This window comes from Nasonia vitripennis, assembly GCF_009193385.2.
Source record: "Nasonia vitripennis strain AsymCx chromosome PSR unlocalized genomic scaffold, Nvit_psr_1.1 chrPSR_random0001, whole genome shotgun sequence".
Lineage (NCBI taxonomy): Eukaryota > Metazoa > Arthropoda > Insecta > Hymenoptera > Pteromalidae > Nasonia > Nasonia vitripennis.
This window is the reverse complement of record NW_022279660.1, coordinates 116,788-136,255: the sequence shown is the minus strand read 5'-3', so window position 1 is coordinate 136,255 and position 19,468 is coordinate 116,788. Positions and strand designations below refer to the sequence as shown.

Here is a 19,468-nt window from a genome sequence, read left to right as displayed (position 1 = left end):
CCACCCAGTACAGTACTTGTCCAGAGCACTGAACAAGGCCGAGCGAAATTATTCAACCACAGAGAAAAAATGCCTCGCAGCACTCTACGCCTTGCACCAATTTAGACCTTACTTATCGTGCAGAAAATTCAGATTAGTGAGTGACCATGAACCACTAAACTGGATGCACAGCAGAAAGGATCCAGGTCAAAGACTTATGAGATGGATGTTTAGATTCACCGGGTACGAGTACACCTTCAAATATAAACCAGGAAAGCTGAACAAAAACGCCGATGCACTATCACGGAACCCACCGGAAATGACTGAAGACGAGATCAACAAAAACCTACCTAGTATTATAATAATGATGATAGAAGAAAAACAGAATAAGCAAGAAAAAGCAGCAGCGAGTGTGACAAAATCATCCAAAACAATCGTGCAACATCGTACCAGAATACAATCCGCAGGTGATGCAGCAAATAAACCTAGAGGAAGAGGAAGACCTATAGGAGCCAAAACCAATAAAGAAACACCAAAGTTAGAACACAGCATCATAGCACAAAGAACCAGAGCAAAAGGCACACAAGTACAAAGTCCAGTCGTACAATACATCAAGCAAGGAGAACAGGTTTGGGTGCTTTGGGTGCATTGCCCAAAGCACCCAAACCTGTTGCGCCAAGAAAAGCGATAAAAGCAAGAAAGCCAGACAGCTGAAAAATCAGCCGAAACATCAACTGAAGCACCAGCTACAGAAACAACTTCCATCAAACCAGCAAAAATTCAGGAAAGTTCAACCGATGCAGACTCCGACACATCGATGACAGTCAATCCATCTAGAAGATCGTGAAGATCGTAGCTATCTTCAACGGCCAATGAGGATACCGATTTAGAGAAACCGCCGATACCAGACCCAATAGTGGACTGCGACGAGAAGACACAGGGACTATAGAAGAAGAAACCGAAGATGACGATGTATTTTCTTCAGAAGCAAACCAAGACAAGACTATAAGTAATATTGCAATAGAGGTCAGCGCAATAGAGGCATCTCACACAGAAGAAAGCTCAACCACTGATTTCTGAATTGGCAACTGAAAATACTTATAACGCTGATTATAACGCTGGATTTCAATTAGAATTACATTCTGGACGTACTGGATGCAGAAGAAGGAACAAAGTCTTTCGAATGTGTTGTGCAATATGTTTCATCGACAGTACATAGTTATAGAATGTTCCCTACAATTAATGTTGCGAGACTCGCGCGAAACCTCAGGCGATTTTGATCGCATGGTCGCACTGTTGTCCAGCGAGTCTCGCCAGCCGACGAGATCGCCAAATGAAGACGAGTCGCGCTGGTGGGTACAATTGGGCATTGCAGGGTTCAGAGTGAGAGCTCTCTACGACCCAGGCGCCGCTATGACCGTGATGGGGTCGATAGAACTCCAGATCGCTAGCGCCTGCGGTCGACCTTTGCGACAACGCGATGGCCGTCAAGCACAGTGTGCAAATGGTCAGACGTCGCCGATCGTGGGATTTGTGGACTTGCCATTCGACGTCGCGGGTGTACAACGCGACGTGACGGTGGCGATCATGCCCAAAGCGACCAACGAATGCCTAGTTGGTCGAATTTCGGACGACTGTTCGGCGCAATCCACGATCCAAATGAGAACGTCCTGTATCTGAAGAAGGAGCGAAAGATCGTCCAACTTCAGGTGGCTACAATAGCTACAACAGGGGCGATAGATATCGCCGCGGTTGGACTCGCATACGTCAGTGACGACGAGCGCGCGCTGATTCGCAGAATGCTGGACAGCATCCTGCCTAAATCCAACCGTCCGATCGGACGGACGCAGTTTATTGAGCACCGGATAGATGTTGGATCGGCCAGGCCGATAAAACAGAAGTATTATCCCGTGTCGCGAAAAATAGAGGAGGAGATGTATCAGCAAGTACGAGAGTTGCTTGCTGCGGGAATCATCGAACCCTCTGATAGTGCTTGGTCAAGCCCGGTAGTGATGGTGGAATTTGGAAAAATTCTTGAGCTAGGTCGAATACAGAAAAATATTCGGCTCTGCCTACTTGGTCGATTATATCCAATATATTTGGCAACGGATATTTATCTTTTATAGTTATATCATTTAATTTGCGAAAATCGACAACTACTCGATATCGTTTATTACCTTTACTATCCGGAGATTTTGCTACTAAAAATACCGGTGATGAATAATTAGAATTAGAAGGCTGAATTACACCTCCGTCAAGCATTTCTTGTATTTGGCGATCGAGTTCTTGTTTAAGAGCGTGAGGAAATCTATAAGGTTTAAGTAGATAGGCTATAGGCATACCAAAACATAGGCATACCAAAACACCCCCTCTCCTCTTAGAGTGTTTTAGTACCCGATGAGAGAGTGGGGATAATTTTCCTCTCTCTCTATTATGTTTTGGAATGCCTATAACGTTCTCTACTTTTTTTAAATTTTTTTTTATTTTTTATTTTATTTTACAGTTTATGCTGATAGAACAATTTTATGAGTTTGACGTTGTGCAATGCACAGGTCGTCTTATAGCTTGGATTATGATTTGTGCATACTGTGACGCACTTAAAAGATGGTTTTGACGGATAGCCATACTGTTCAATATTGTGAACAGGAAATTTGAATCGTTGAAGCCATTTCTGTTTTAATGCACCCATTACAAAAATTTTTGATGCATCATGTAAAGCGTCACGAAGCAAGTTTCCGATTTGAGAGTAGTCATGTCCATCCGTTTTCCACCTGATGCCATGATAATTATGTTTGAGCCATTTGTTTTCCCTTTGCATTTTGTCTGAGAGTTTTTTCCATGAGAAGGGATTTTTGAATGTTAGAACAATAGGATCTGCACTATTTTCCTCGAGAGGTATGATTGCTAATTCCTTTAGAATATAATCTTCTTCGGTTTGCTTGAAACCAGTCATGTCTACTGCATATTCCATTTTCCGGTGCAGCCTAGACGAGCTTCTTGACATTTCCACTGATAGGATTGTACTGAACGATGCGATCGTGTAAGATTAGGCAGTATGCTGAAGTGTTAGCAGGAAAATCTTTTTTAGCCTCAAACTTCAGACGTACATCGACAGGAGCGCTCTTGAGAGATTCGTTTTGTCGTGAACAGTCAATAACTATGAGTGGTTCATTCTTGATGAACATAGGCTTTGTCAGCAATGGCTGCGGATCTCTTCTATAGTATGATTTTTGAAAATTAGCATACATATCATAGAGAATTGTATACTGATTATATAAATGTAAATAAATAAAAATAATATCGTATACACTATTCTTCCTTTCTCTTTAATCCACTTTGTTCAACGTTATTTCATTGAAAAAAAAAATAATGACATTTCTTTTAATAATATCATAATAATTATTATTCTTTTATAAAAATTATTATTTATTGATGATATAGATTCCTCTTTCTTAAAAAAAAAAAGAAAAAATCAGTGATTGGCTTTGATAATGAAAGCGATTGTAAAAAAAAAAATGATTGTCGAATAAATTTGCCTGATTGTAAGAATAATATTCTCAAATTCGAAGATTACATTAAGAGTGAAAAGGTTCCTTTTGTTATTTATGCGGATTTTGAATGTTTATTGAAACCTACTGAGAATGAGAATGCTTTCCAACGGCACGAACTGCATACAGCATAGGATACTTCATAAAATGCAGTTTTGATGATAGCTTATCTGGCTATAGATCATACAGAAGAAAAAATTAAGAAGAAGAGACAGCATGGTTTGTTCGTTTTCTACCTTCATCATTGGAAAAGCTTGCATCATATCCGAAAAATGTGCCAATAGCAGTAAAGGAATTTCGATTTTCGAGGAATTTCGATTCCACCTCGAATCGGGCATTCGAGGTGGAATAAGTCAGTGTTGTAATCGATATGCCAAGGCAAATAATCCATATATGGGTTCTTCATACGATAAGGATCAGAAAACAAAGACTCTCTTATATTTTGATATCAACAATCTTTATGGATGGGCAATGGTACAGCCTTTACCAGTTGGAAAATTTGAATCGATTGATTATGAGAAAAATCCAAGTTTTTTCAATACACCACCAGATTCTGATATAGGCTATTTTGCTGAAGTTGACTTGGAGTATCCTGAAGAAATACATGATGATCATAGGGATTTACCTTTTTGCGCAGAACATCTTGCACCACCTGGTTCAAAGCAGAAGAAACTTCTCACGACTTTGAATGACAAGAAAAGGTATGTCATTCATTATCGAGCACTTAAGCAGGTCTTAGATAATGGACTTCGATTAAAAAAGGTGCATAGGATTTTGAGTTTTGAGCAGAGGGCGTGGCTCAAACCATATGTTGAATTTAACACAGAAAAGCGAAAGCAAGCAAAGAATGAGTTTGAAAAACTCTTCTACAAATTGTTAATTAATGCAGTCTATGGAAAGTGTATTGAACGAGAGCGAAAACGTGTAGATGTGCGATTAGTAAATAAATTTACAGGCAGATACGGAGCAGAAGCACGCATAGCTCTACCAAATTTTCACAGTTGTGCAATCTTCGATGAAAATTTGGTTGCCATACAGCTGAATAGGACAAGTATTACAATCAAAAAACCAATATACGTTGGTCTCTCAATTCTAGATTTGTCAAAAACATTAGTATATGATTTTCATTATTCATATATGAAAAAGCGAGTTGGAGAAAAATGCAAACTCCTGTATACTGATAGTTTAATATATGAAGTTGAGGATATAGATATGTATCAAATAATGAAAGAAGATGTACATAAATTTGATACTTCTGATTATGATGAAAATAATCAGTTTGGAATTCCACGTGTTAATAAAAAAGTTGTGGTAAGATTATGACAGAATTCATTGGTTTAAGAAGCAAAATGTACAGTATTTTGATTAATGGAGCCGCGACAGTGAAAAAAGCTAAAGGTATAAAATCTAGTGTTGTAAAAAAATCAATCACGTTTGAAGATTATCGAAAATGCCTTCAGGATCTTGTTATTATAAAACGTGAGCAGTGTAATATTCGTTCAAAATTACACATTGTGCATACTGAAAAACAGGAAATAATTGCTCTAAGTCCACACGATGATAAAAGATTCTTATTGCCTCATAGTACTGACACTTTGCCTTGGGGACATTACAGAATTATGGAAGAACAGATGGCGCAAGCTGCTATGCAAGTAGAGGGAGATGCGGTGGAGGGGATTGTGGTGGAGGAGAGGGGCAACAATGGCGAAGGACGAAAAAGAGAGGGAGAAAGTGAGTGGGGGCATGAAGCAACCAATGAGAATGCTTCGCGGGTGGGGATGACACTTTATGCTGATGGAGGGGAACCAATCAAGATTGAATATGATGTTTTAGAAGAGTTTATGCACGAGTGGGATCCATCATTGGATAGGTTAGGAACTGAACAAGGAGTGAGAAATGATATATTACTAGAGGCTATGGAAGGGGCAGAAATTGTGGTGGGAAACGGGCTATATGAATGGATGAAACACGATGAAGAGCACATTCGAGAAATCGAAGCGAACAACCAACCTTGTGCAAAGAGACCAAGACTCACCTAACTCTAAAATAAGTAAGTTCTATTTCTTAGTTCTCTCTCTCTCTCTAAATTCTCACCTACAAGTCCTTTTTCACTAACTTTCATTCTTATTTTCACTTTTCAGAATGGATCTATCTGCACTCAACAAGATTGCTGAGCGCGAGTTCTTGCCTAAGAAGAAAGTCACGGACTTGGAAAAAGATCATGAGTACATGGTGACTGCATTCAAGGAAGTAAAGACGAGATTCGGCACAAAGATCGTGGCTGAGATCGATGACAGCTTTCAAATATTTCTGCCCGGGAAGATCTCATCAGCAATCTTGAAAGATCAAGAATTTTTCAATAATCTCTCTAACACAGCAAATAAACTTAGTTTATTTATAACATATCATAAGGGTGGAACTTCTATTAAGTTCACCACATGCTAAAATAATGAAATACAAAGACTGATAATTGTTAAATACTATTTATTTATTTCTTCAAACTTGTGTGCAATTTACATGAATAAATACATTATTAAATATAATAACAATTGCTTTCTTATTTATTTAAACCTTCAATAATTTATACAATCTCATTTTTATCTATCCAACTATTATGCTTGTCACTAAAACCTAACCATTTAACATATACGCGTTTACCATTTTTCTTTAAAACTTTTTCTACTAAATAAATTTCTGGATACATAGTTTTATGAATTTCCGTTTCATAAAAGCCACCAGAGACGGGTTTATCATAATAATCTTTGAGGTGGTAAGTTACTGGATCTGTTTTTACAACTCGCGTTATTGTGAAAATTTCTGTTGACCAGTTTGGCGTATAACCTTTTTCAAAAACATTTTTTATCCTACTTATTCGTACTTTATCTCCTACTTTAAATTTAGGTTTTTTCACTGGCGACTTTTCATTTGGAAAATGTCTCTTGACTTCTCGCTCATTTGCCAGTGTAACATTTTCAGGCTCGATTCCTGTTGTCCGATGTTTTCTTGAATTGTATGCTTTGAGCAAGTTAGGTAGAATATCCAACCATTTATAGCTTCCTTGTTTGCTGAATTCTGTCCACATTGCATTTTTTAACGTTCTATTGAATCGTTCGCATATACTTGCATGAAGATTACTATGCGAAGAGTATAAGTGTATATTGTGCTTTTTCATAAGTTTTTGAAAAATTGAATTGTAAAATTCTTTTCCTTGGTCAGTTTGTAGATTCTTCGGTACTCGTCCTTCTTTCAGTATTGACTTCATAGCTGTAGTAACATCATTACCACTCTTTGACTTGACTGGCACGGCCCATGCATACTTTGAAAATATATCTATGACAGTGAGTAAGTAATGAAAACCTTTATTCTCTTTAGAATATGGTATCATTTCTACAAGATCCGCTTGCCAAGTCTCATCTATTCCACGTATGTCATATTTTCTTCTCTTGTATCGCCGACGTGCTGGCAGATTGTGCAGCTCTTCAGCTACTCTTTGACGTTCCATCATCGTTTACAGTAGATGAAAATCCATCTGGAAATTCGTCTATACGAACTTTTAATTGTTTATTCACTTCTTCAATGATATAATCAATGCCAGAGTAATTGCGAAGAGTTGTACTATAAAGATAACGCAATTTTGTATTCACTTCCAATTGCTGTTTTTCAACTTGCTGCTTATATTCTTCTATAACTTCACCAATTCCAGCAATTTTAGCAGCTATATAATTTATTTCAGTTTGTAGAATAACTTTCTGTGAGTGCAAGGTGATTGCATCGTTTGGATGATTGGGCTGTCCTAGGTTGCAAAGTCGCTTATTTTCTAAATCAAAATCACCGTCCGGTGTAAAATTGAAACCAATGCCTGGAGGACGGCGACTCACTTGCGAGCCCTCAAGTTTTCTTCCAAACACATCGAGACTCATGGCAGTACTGATGCAAAGAAGAAAGTTGCATGTCAATATATATGCCCAGCTTCGCGTAATTCCTCAATAATCGACTGGATTTCATTGACGTGATTATTATTTCCAGCTGATTGTTCGGCAATCAATAATCGAAGTCTCTCAGTAAGCTCGTTTGGATCATCCCAATAGACGAGATCAATGGAAGAATTTTTCTTTGCTATTTTATATTTAAGTATAAGTCCTCCTCCGCTGCTGTTTACATTCTTTTTACGTGGAGTGCTGCGGAACATTGGTGCTAAAACATTCTTATATTTATTACTTCTCGACATTCGTATAGATTCATCTTTGCTGAATTTTTTCCGATGAGCATTTGTTGCTTCCAATATCTTGCGATAATTTGCACGATCTGCTGAACTTAAAAGAAGATCATCCGGATATTTTTTAAATAGTAATTCCATTAGTCCATTCGTTTTAGGATAACTTTCATTTCTGACTTTGACATATTTATCATCAAATTCAATTTCTGGCCATGGCGTAATGAATCAGCAGTGGTAAACTTGGATGATTTTCAAAATAGAGGCACTCACTGGGTTTGCTATCACTTCCAGTGATATGAATATCGATACAACGGAAAATATGCATAAACAGCGTAGTAAATTAGATGCGTGAAAAAAAAGACTTTCAGAATTTTTAACTCGGAAACGAAGGCCTTTAGGGAAAAAAGTTATAGAACAAAAAGTGGAGAAACCTCGTTTTGTAATTCTCGGACTACAAACAAAGAGAAAAGCTACAAGAACTGCAAATGCCAGTAGATTTGATCATTGTGAGATAAGTAATGTGAAACTTTTCTTAAATTCACAATATTATCCATACAACAATATGAATCTCGACATATATAACAATCAGTATGCAATTCTCTATGATATGTATGCTAATTTTCAATAATCATACTATGGAAGAGATCCGCAGCCGTTGCTGACAAAGCCTATGTTCATCAAGAATGAACCACTCATAGTTATTGACTGTTCACGACAAAACGAATCTCTCAAGAGCGCTCCTGTCGATGCACGTCTGGAGTTTGAGGCTAAAAAAGATTTTCCTGCTCACACTTCAGCATACTGCCTAATCTTACACGATCGCGTCGTTCAGTACAATCCTATCAGTGGGAATGTCAAGAAGCTCGTCTAGGCTGCACCAAAAAAAAAAATGGAGTATGCTGTAGACATGACTGGTTTCAAGCAAACCGAAGAAGATTATATTCTAAAGGAAATAGCAATCATACCTCTTAACAAAAATAGTGATCCTGTTTTTCTAATATTCAAAAATCCCTTCTCATGGAAAAAACTCTCAGACAAAATGCAGAGGGAAAACAATTGGCTTAAACATAATTATCATGGCATCAGGTGGAAAACAGATGGACATCAATACTCTCAAATTGGAAACTTGCTTCGTGACGCTCTCCATGACGCATCAAAAATTTTTGTCATCGGTGCATTAAAACAGAAATGGCTTCAACGATTCAAATTTTCCGTCTACAACATTCAACAATATGGCTATCCATCAAAACCATCTTTCAAGTGCGTCACAGTTTGCACAAATCATAATCCAATCTACAAGACTACCTGCGCACTTCACACTGTCAAACTTATGAAATTATTCTATCAGTCATGCAAACATTTATAAGAAAAAATTAAATGAAAAAATAAATAAAAAAATAAATAGTAGAGAACACTATAGGCATTCTGGCTCATTTACGGTTTCTGGCTCACTTTGAGAAAGGGGGTGAGCCAGACTCCGTACGTATTCTGGCTCACACTGAGAGAGGAGGGGGTGAGCTAGAATCCGCATGAGCCAGTATGCCTATAGCCTATCTACTTCCGCGCGTGTATTTCACGCCCTCTTCGGTCATTCGTCAATCGCTAAAAGCCTTTACAACGTTTATCTATGTAGGTATCTGCGACACTCATGCATTTTCGTCCACTACTAGCGAAACGAAAAGAAAATAGGAGGAGCATCTTCCTAAAACTTATCGGTGTCTCTGCATCTTTTTGTGGGATTTTCTGCAGGCCTCTAGGAAACTCTTCAAAGTCAGTACTCCGCGCTCTCAGCAGGTAGCGCAACAAAATAACGGATCTCCTGCCAAAAATGACTATCATAAGACCCGGCCTTCCGCGCGTGTATTTCACGCCCTCTTCGGTCATTCGTCAATCGCTAAAAGACTTTACAACGTTTATCTCTGTAAGTATCTGCGACACTCATGCGTTTTCGTCCACTACTAGCGAAACGAAAAGAAAATATGAGGAGCATCTTCCTAAAACTTATCGGTGTCTCTGCATCTTTTTGTGGGATTCTCTGCAGGCCTCTAGGAAACTCTTCAAAGTCAGTACTCCGCGCTCTCAGCAGGTAGCGCAACAAAATAACGGATCTCCTGCCAAAAATGACTATCATAAGACCCATCGGTCTTGGTGCACGCCTCTAGGTTACACGTCAATCACTATAAGTATTGTTTGTCGTTCGACTCTAGTCCTATCAGCTCATGTTCATCTTCGGGCTCTCTGCAGGCCTATGGGTCTGAGTGCATTGTCTCTACGCCACTTGTCAATCGCTAACAGCGGATCTCTGGAAGGAAAACTGGCTAGCTTTTCTGTGAAAGTTGAATGGGACTTAAAATTAGGGGTGGTCCCACAAGCAGCCAATAGCATTTATTGGCGGTGAGAAAACTTTGAATCGCTCATGCAAGGGAAGGGATTGAAAGAACGCTATAGGCTTTCAAAAAAAAAAAAAAAATACATACGGGGGTAGACTGGAGATACTCTCCCACTCTCTCATCGGGTACTAAAACACTCTAAGAGGAGAGAGGGCGTTTTAGTATCTTGGCGAGAGAGAGGGGATCCCTACTCTTCCATCGGGTACCAAAACTCTCTGAGAGGAGAGGGGGTGTTTTGGTATGCCTATGTTTTGGTATGCCTATAGCCTATCTACTGGTTTAGTACAAATCGGTACATCGCTGACAGTTAGTATTCTATGATTAATAAAATTAGTAGTCCCCATCTTTTCCCCTGTTAAATGAAAACAGTCGGCATATTCCTCTATAAGGCGTTCGATTGGCTGTCGCAGCTCGGTTTCTAAATGAGTATATCTTAGCAATGATTTCAAACGATCTATTCTTGGCATTTCGGCCTTTACAGCTTTCGTGATTTGGAAGATGGGAATCGGCGTCGCGTTATCTGGCATCCCGTTGGCAAAATAATCTTTATCTGAAATTTCCATATAATTGTAACACAAGTCATCCATTTGACTGTTTTCAATATAATTTTCAACAAAATGACAACTATATCGTCTAAATTCTTGTTTATCTCCATATAATTTTTCAAAAGTTTCAGCATTTATAGACTCTTCTTTTAGTAAACGCGCGTACTTCGATTCTGTAGTTTATTTCGATGTCTGCGATTTCGCTAAAAAAGAGATACCGAAAAAAAAAATTTCTCCACAACGTTTGGGCGCCAATATAAAGGGGTGGCTAAGTTGGTGTGGCCGCACCGCTTTAGCGGCGTGCAAGGCGGTCGGACACCATCAGCTCCTCGAGATAATCGAGACCTAGGCATCGTTATCCTCGCCGAGGCGAGGCGTTGCGGAACTCTGATGTTCCTCCGGGCGACGGCTAGCGCAGATTGATGCACGAGTGTCCTCTGATGCACTCGTGCCCGCGGAGGCGGCAGAATTCTTAACGTGAGAAGCAGACAAAGGAGCGGGAGAGAGCGGTTCGCGAAATAACTCTCGTCGAATAAAACAATAGAGTAATTTATTCAGGGTTCGAAAAGTTAGTGAAACAGAGCGTGCAATAATCGCAAGCACGTAAATCGCAGGTGTCACGCAATACATAAGAAATGAGAAGGTGTACTAGAGAGAGAGAGAGAGAGAGAGAGAGAGAGAGAGAGAGAGAGAGAGAGAGAGAGAGAGAGAGACCCAATACCTAGGAAAGCCAGTACTTACAAGGCTGGATGCCGTCGGCGAGCGTCTCCACGGGACGAGTCGGGGCGTCAACGCAGACGGGCGCCGGTGGGCACGTACGCGAGCGCCGGATTTGGGCCTCAGAGAGGGCGACTTCGCAGGGACGACAGGTCAGACCTGTAGCCGCTTCGCGGTGTAGCACAAGGTGCAGTCGAAGCTTCGGAGTCACTCGTAGTGCCACGAGAATCGAGGTAGCTCGAGTCCACGAGTTGGAAGAGCACCGAGTGTCCAGTAGCCGTAAACAAGAAAAAGTAAGCCGAAAGTTAGAAACTGTAACATCTAAATAGTATTAATTACAAGTGTAAATGATGATGCTGAGGAGAGTCCATGACGAATATGTGAATAATTCGTCATAATATATATGTGCACAACGCAGGTTTCTGGTTTTATTTTTAATATGCAATGCAGGTTTCTGGTTTGGACTAGAAAAATTCGTAATCTAACGCATGTTTCTGGTCACGCAGATCCCTTCACCCAGAGTCTGCCATAGGTTAGTATGGTTATTTTTATATAACATAGCCAAGTCATTCTTATGTTAGCTGGTGTTGACGCGCTTGGTAGCGTCCTTTGTTGGGTGGTATAATTGACTTCAAGGGGCTCGGGTTTATGTGGTTACGTTCAGGAGCAAAATTTTGAAAAATACGGCGGGACGTGACACGTGTTTAATCTTTTACAAAAAAAAATAATAAATTGATATTATATAATGGCAAATAATTCAGTTATCATCGCTTCGGCCCCCTCCAATACAGCTGGATTTTAGGCCTATTTTTGGTAATATATGATAAATGATAGAATGTTATTGTGGTCCTTGCGGAGCATATCTAAACATTAGCCTGTGTAGACTCATCACTCTTACGCCTGGTCCTATCGGATAACTGCGGCTGCTTATTTAATTTATTTGCAGCTAACTCCTTTCTCAGGGTTCGTCGCTATTCGTAACTTTCCATCCGCCCTGCAGGATAACACCCAAAACCCGTTTTGAGTCCCGGCGTAGTAACAGCTATAGATATTTAGTAAACTATAAAATTATATATTGTAATTCCGTAAATTTAATGTCTAATTAAAATTATATTTACTGTTTCGATTATTCGTTAGATCATTTCAAATGAACTCGAACCTGATATCAGGGATGAAGAGAATTTAGATCAATCATCAGAAGAAGATGATGGTCAACACCATGATGATGACGCAGTAAGTAATTAAATATAATATTTTTTACTCTATTTATTATTTATATAAATTTTACATTTTAATTTAATTAATATGTATATATTAAATTTGTATATCAAGGAGTTAGTATACAGCTAGCATAAAAATGCCGAGTTACAAGTTCTAGTTTTATCGAATACCGTCGCCTCCGCGGATGCTTCGTTTAAGATAAGCACATTTCTGAGCGTCGGGTCAATGACGCTTTATAGAGCTAAGTTGTTGGCGTAGAATTCTATCTACACAATCATTAATGCGAGTTTATTTCTGCTGTGCAGTGTATTTGTAGCGGGGATTTGTAGCCGGCGATAAGGACAGCATCAGCAGAGGGATAGCTGGTGCACTGATAATTCACCCCGTTGCATAGCGTGTTATATAAGCACGTATATAAGGCGCGTGATCGTTATAATAAGTAATCAATGAATTGTTATTAATAAGTTATATGTATATGATTTACTCCATGCACATCGCAAATTCACATCTTAAAAGTAATAATTCGAGTATTTTATATATAATATATACTATAAGACAACGGGATGGCAAGTAAGCATTAATATTATATTGACTTCGATTATTTGTGCTTATAACGAGTTGACTAACGTGCTCTCGTTGTGTCTCTCTCCTCCGAATATATATGTGAATAACTATAATTCTGCATGTACATATCCATGTAAACATGTACTATATTTCAGCAGCAAGCTAAGTGAGAGAGTCCACACTTAAGCAGCTAGCAATACGGAGAGAGCCGCGCGCGTGTGTGAGTGTGTCACGTGAGAGAGAGAGAGAGAGAGAGAGAGAGAGAGAGAGAGAGAGAGAGTGGGAGAAAGCCCGCAAGCTCGAGCTACCGCGCTCCGCTGGATAACTTTGCTTTCGGCTATTGTGCGGCGCGGTCTAATTTTCCTAGAGAGATCCTGCGATTGCGATCCGTGTCCGCGCCGGAGACCTGTACGTTATCTACGAGAAATCGCGTCCTGTCGTGTCGCCGGGTACGAACTCGTTTAATTGTGAGACCCATCTGTGAGTTCCGCACGAGTAAAGCAGCTATCACTGCTCGCCGTCCCGCTGCACTCATCTGCACGACCAAGGCCACGAGGCATCACCTGCGCTGCCCAGCGAGAGCCCTATTGTCCGTTTTCGCCATCCAGGTCGAGCCCCGAGGCATCATCTGCGCCGCCCAGCAAGGGTCCAGTCCTCTAGCTTGTGTATTCGAGAAAAGCCACGAGGCACACGTTCGAGCGAGCCAGCGCGGAAGTATTTGTAAGTACCTACTCGTTTGCTGATCTCTCTCTCCGTAGTAAGCCTAGCTTTGTCTCTCTCTCGCTTGCGCTGCATTTGTTCGTAGGTTTACGATTACATAAAGCATAGTTCATCTTTTATCTATCTTGTTTATTTCTCGCCTGACTCTCCGCTTTCCCCGCGTTCCCTTCTCTCGAAGACGCAAACGTCATATTTGCGATTAAGCTGCGCAGCATTAAGACTCACGACGCCGCCGCGGGCACACGTGCACGAGGACGTGCACGTACAGCATACTGTGCTACGGGCCAGGCTTCGAACAGCCTTCAAGAAGCCTGCAACGAGTTGCTCATTCGGACCGTCGTCAATTCCTCTCAAATACTTTATACACCGTTAGCAAACACCGTTATATTTGGCGCCCAAACGTTTCGGGATTATAAACTGTTAAATAGTAATATAATAGTACTATCTAGCAACTGCGTAGTTTTCGCGAGCGCGAGAGGAATTTCGAGAGCGAGCGCGTGTGTTTACAAGTAAGGATTATACGCGCCCGAGTCGCTTCGCTAGGCGCGCGCGACCCTACGTGTTTACGTCCGTGAGAGTCAGGCAGCGGCGAAACATAAACAAAGAGCACAGTTCCAGCGCTCTAAAATTTTATCATTGGAATAATTCGAGCGTGAAATTTTAGAAATATTCAAAACTCAAATTTTCGACGATACTACGGCACGGAATTTTTCGCTTCCGAGCAGCCATATAATACGTATATTGCCGTCGCACTCGATACGATTACGGCAAGCGGCGTGCGCTGCGTAGCATATGAAGACTTTTAATAATTGTTACGTTTATTAATTAATAATTAATTACGGTTGAATCAAAATTTTACTTTTTTGCGTTGCGTTTTTTTATTTTAGGCACGTTCACGTGTATCCTCGACAAATTAATATTCAAATTTAAATAATTTTTCTCTTTCTCCTACTCGTAAAAATCAAAGTTGTTTCTTTCGTTTTTTTTTTCCTTTTTCGTAATATCGAAGAAACTTGAAAAATGGCATCAAGCTGGACTTTAGCTAACTTGACAATCTTCAAAGAAAATGTAAATACTAGATTGCGAGATTGGATTCAAAATTTGTCGAGTTTAGAAGTGAACAACGCATTAAGCTATTTAGAATTACATACAAACGGTACGTTGTTCGAGCGTGCGAATAGATTGTTGAGAAGACTACACGGCAACTATACCACCGAAGATTTCGTTCAAGAAGGTAATCTAGAAGAAGACGCAGCTAGACGAGACGATTTGTGCGTAACTTTCATACAATCGACAGCCTTTCCCACAGATTTGAGAAATGATGTCCTTGCAGTGATGGACGCCGAAGAGGCATTAGATGAAGGTCTGCAGGGAAATGTCCAATTGCCGTCAAGCTCCCCACACGATTGCCAAAATGAGCGAGACATGTCACTTACAATGACTACAGAATCAAGGCCACAGCGGCAAATAGATACAGATTGAATAGATTTCGAAGCGCCGCTAATGCCGACGCAGCTCAGCACGACCGTAGCAAATAGCGCTGCGTCCTCGCGCTTCAATAATACAGTAGCGGCGAATAGGAATACAGCGGTGCCTACTACAGCACACTGTACCGCAACAATGGGCACACAAGCTACGGCAGCATACACAATGCCGCAGATCGCAGCTAGTTCAACCCACAATTCAGAAGCTACGAATGCAGTTCGCACTGTTTTGCCGAGTGGGGAAGTTCGTTACGTCCCGTTCGCGGTAGCCACGGAACTACAGAGAGCCTGGATATCTGAACGCGAACTGCAGAAAAATCAAGTAGAGATGAACAACTACATTGGCGAACAGGCAGAAACGATCAAATTCCTATCGTTAAAAAACACCGAACTAGAAGCAGAGAACAAAGATCTGTCTAAACAATTACAAAGCAAGACAAACTGCAACGTGAAAAATGTTCAATTTCAAGATACGTTTGATTTAAATTATTACGATATCGTGGATCAACATAGTAAGTTTAATTTAAACGAGACAAAGCCGCTAAGTGCACACGCCCCAATATTTCACTCCACGGCTAAGGCCTACGGTCAGAACGCCCAGCTAGGAGTTCCAACATCTTCCCTTAGATTTTCTTGCATGAGCGCTCCGCAGCATCGCAACGTTCTATTGCCCGCCGCGACAGCTCCCAGTCAGCCCGCATGCTCGAGCTGGGAAGGGGGGATTTGGCCTCAGGCGGCTAATAATCATACGCTCTCGCAGTCAACCCCCCAAGCGGCATACCATGCTACGGAAGCTGTACCAAGCTTTACTCGTAATACCTCAGACACTTCCCGTCCGAGAACCAAGTATCTCGGCAGAACGGTTCGCGAATGGAGGTTAAAATTCTCTGGCGAAAAGGGAGCGAGTATTGAAGAATTTTTGGAGCAAGTCGAAGAGAATAGGCGCTTGGATAATATCCCGGACGAGGAGCTTTTAGACTCTATGGTCCCTATGTTCGAGAAGCCTGCTCTATTTTGGTACCGTACCATGAGGCACTCGTGGCGAACGTACCAAGATTTTAAAAGAGCAGCTCTCAATAATTACAGCAGAACCAAGAGAAATAAGCGAAGTCTAGTAGTTAGTTAGTTAGTTTATTAATTTCAGCCTTTCGGCCCAGAAATGGACTCGGTTTACAATAAAATACTTAAAATACTTCACCACACATTGCATTCCAAACATTCTTTGCTGTTTTGCTTTTTTTGTACATATTTACATACATTTATTTATATACATTATTGCACCTATTTATCTATATATATATATATATATATATATATATATATATATATATATATATTCACCTATTTATATATATATTGCACCTATTTATCTATCTATCTATCTATATATATATATATATATATATATATATATATATATTCATTTACAAATCATTTCCGCCTTTAAGTTTTATTTACATGCTATACAACAACCTATCGCATTTTCCAAACTTTACCATTCCTTAATTACTAAGTTTCGTTACAAATTTGTTCCTATTCTGCCATGAGTGAATCGCTATTCGTTACAAAATTTTATCGCACCATATACAAAACAAACCTATACCTATATCCCAGTTCAGTTTCAGTTACCAAAGAGGGTTTTATTTATATTTACTCAATCTTCGAGTTTCCTGTTTCTTTATATACTATATACCTTGGTGTACAAAAATCCAAACCAAGTGTCCATCTGAAATAATCCATCTTTATTCTTTCTAAAACACTGTATTCTTCAAACCCCCAGATTTCCACTCCATACTCAATTACACTCCTAACTAGGTACTCAAACAGCATTTTTCTTCTTTTAAAATCATTTCTGCATTTCCTTTCTCCTAGACTCCAGACTTGTTTAGCTGCATAGATTCCTTTCCTCTTCAGTTCTCTTATATGAGCATCGTAATTACATTTAACATTAAAGTTAAAACCTAGATACTTAAACTCGTCCACTACTTCTATTGTTTTTCCTAGCCATGTCCATCTTTCTTTGCTTGTTTTTTTACCTTTACCTTTATTGAAAATTAGCATCTTTGTCTTTTCCACGCTTAATTATTATTTTTTTTACCTTTTTGACCTTATTAGGTCCCTTTCCTTCAAGAATTTTTTCAAAACGTCCATCGAGTCTCTTATGGCGTCTGCGTCTTCTCCTAAAATCACTAAGTCATCAGCGTATGCTAATGACCACATCCTGCATTTTCCTACCTTTAAACCTCCAACGTTTCTCTTCTTAAATTCATTTTCTAGTCCTGCTATGTACAGATTGAATAATAACGGACTCAGGACACATCCTTGCCTGAGACCTTTTATTATCCAGAATCCTTCCGAAATTCTTTCTTTGGTTCTTATCCTCACCTTCGTTTCTTCATATATTCCTTTCAACCTTTCAATTAAGTATCTACTTATTTCCATTTCTTCTAGTAATTTCCACAATTTTACCCTATTTACTGTATCGAAAGCCGCCTTGAGATCAACAAAAAGAGCGTATAATTTCCATCCATACTTCTATTATTCTAGTTATATTTCTTTCTTGTTTTTCTTTTTCAATATCTAGATTTAAATCGTTGCACTCTTCTAAGTGCCATTGTATCCTGATCGGAAGATGATCTGATTCCACTCTTTCTTTTACTTCAAATTTTCCTACCTTTTTCCAAGCCGATTCATTTGTTATAGCGTAGTCAATCACTGTGCTTCCTCTACCGCTTATAAACGTGAACTCCCCTTGTTCGTCTCCCGGAGTTGTCCCATTCAGTATAGGCTATCCTTTGTCTTCAACTTTACTTATTAAATTCATACCATCTATCCCTATCTTCTTGTCCTTACTGCGTCTCTGTAATATTTTTCCTGGGTCATCATAGGCCATACTTTTACCTTCTTCTCCAATTCTTATATTAAAATCACCTATAATGATCGTTGCTTCCGCGTCTGAGTAGTTATCTTCTTCAATATGCTTCCATATTTCTTCTAATTTACCGCTGTTATATACTGACCAAATATTTACTAATAAGTTTTCGTTTCCTACCTTAATTTTAGATTTTACCAATCCCTCCATGACTTCTACTGCTGCTTCTATTATTTGACACCATCCTTTTTTTATCCCTACGAGAAATCCCCCTCTTGCTCTTCCTTTCTTATGCTCTCTTCTAGCTTTTACAAAAACCCACTCAAAGTTCATCGGTAAATGTTTTTTTAATAATTCCACTTCTTTTTCTTCTGTCCAAGTTTCAGCCAAGGTTATAAAATTCGCCTCGCAGATAAAATTCCAAAATTCCATATCTTTATTCATCAGACCTGCAACATTCCAAAACATTATCGTTTTACCTTCCTTCTTGTATTGATCCTCTTCTTTTTCTCTTGTTCCATTACTTCTTCTTTCGCACCATTCCTGGTTTAGGCTAAAACCTCTCCATCTCTTCTGCCTCCATCATCCTCTCTTCTATCCGCCTGGCTGCCTTTCTTCCTTTCCAAATCTTTAACCATTTCTTCTAATTTCTCTTTATCGTTCCATGGTACCCAGACGTTGTTGATAAATATCCTTTTGGACCCTGACTTCACCGTTAATCCTCTTTCCCTTACCTTTTTAATCCATTTATTGATATCTTCTTGGATTTTCCGATCTTTGTAGCTGAGATCGTATTCAATGTAGTAGTTAGAACCTGCTAATTTGCTTTTATTTCTCATTATGTCCTTTTTTTGTTCTACGTTTTCTACTCTAGCTACTATTATTTTCCCACTCATCCATGCCTGAGTTACCTTGACTTCAATATCCAGCCTAATTTTTACAAAATTATGTACCCAGTCTATAATGTTCTCTCTGTTGACCTCTCCTTGCCTCATACCTTTAATTATAAAATTTTCCTGCCTTTTCTTTTTATCCTGTTCATACAATAAACGTTTCATTCCCGCGACATCCTTTTCTGATAGCGCACAGCTACTCGCCGCGCTCCACATAGACCTAGCGCTACCTCTGCTACGGCCAGACGTACGACTCGCAACGCTGCTCGCGTCGGCCTCCGAACCCGTGTCGCCCTCTCCCGTCCCTCCTGCGAAATGC

The 19,468-nt window shown here is 39.7% G+C and overlaps 2 protein-coding genes across 4 annotated transcripts in view; both read left to right on the top strand.

Annotated features, from left to right (window-relative positions):
* Nucleotides 1–19,468, top strand: part of LOC116417957 — a 246,042-nt gene that overhangs the window by 147,337 nt on the left and 79,237 nt on the right. For all 3 annotated transcript variants that reach the window (XM_031933154.2, XM_031933152.2, XM_031933153.2), the window contains one exon: nucleotides 12,533–12,628. In XM_031933154.2, the coding sequence (XP_031789014.1) occupies nucleotides 12,533–12,628 (96 nt within the window). The remainder of the gene's footprint in view (nucleotides 1–12,532; nucleotides 12,629–19,468) is intronic.
* Nucleotides 5,497–6,005, top strand: LOC116738696. The gene is made up of 2 exons (XM_032602182.1): nucleotides 5,497–5,577; nucleotides 5,669–6,005. The coding sequence occupies exon 2, from the start codon at nucleotides 5,670–5,672 to the stop codon at nucleotides 5,970–5,972; it is 303 nt and encodes a 100-aa protein (XP_032458073.1). The 5' UTR covers nucleotides 5,497–5,577; nucleotide 5,669; the 3' UTR covers nucleotides 5,973–6,005.

Excerpts from the sequence above, each read along its gene's own strand:
- LOC116738696 (XM_032602182.1), top strand. The coding sequence starts at position 5,670 with ATGGATCTATCTGCACTCAACAAGATTGCTGAGCGCGAGTTCTTGCCT.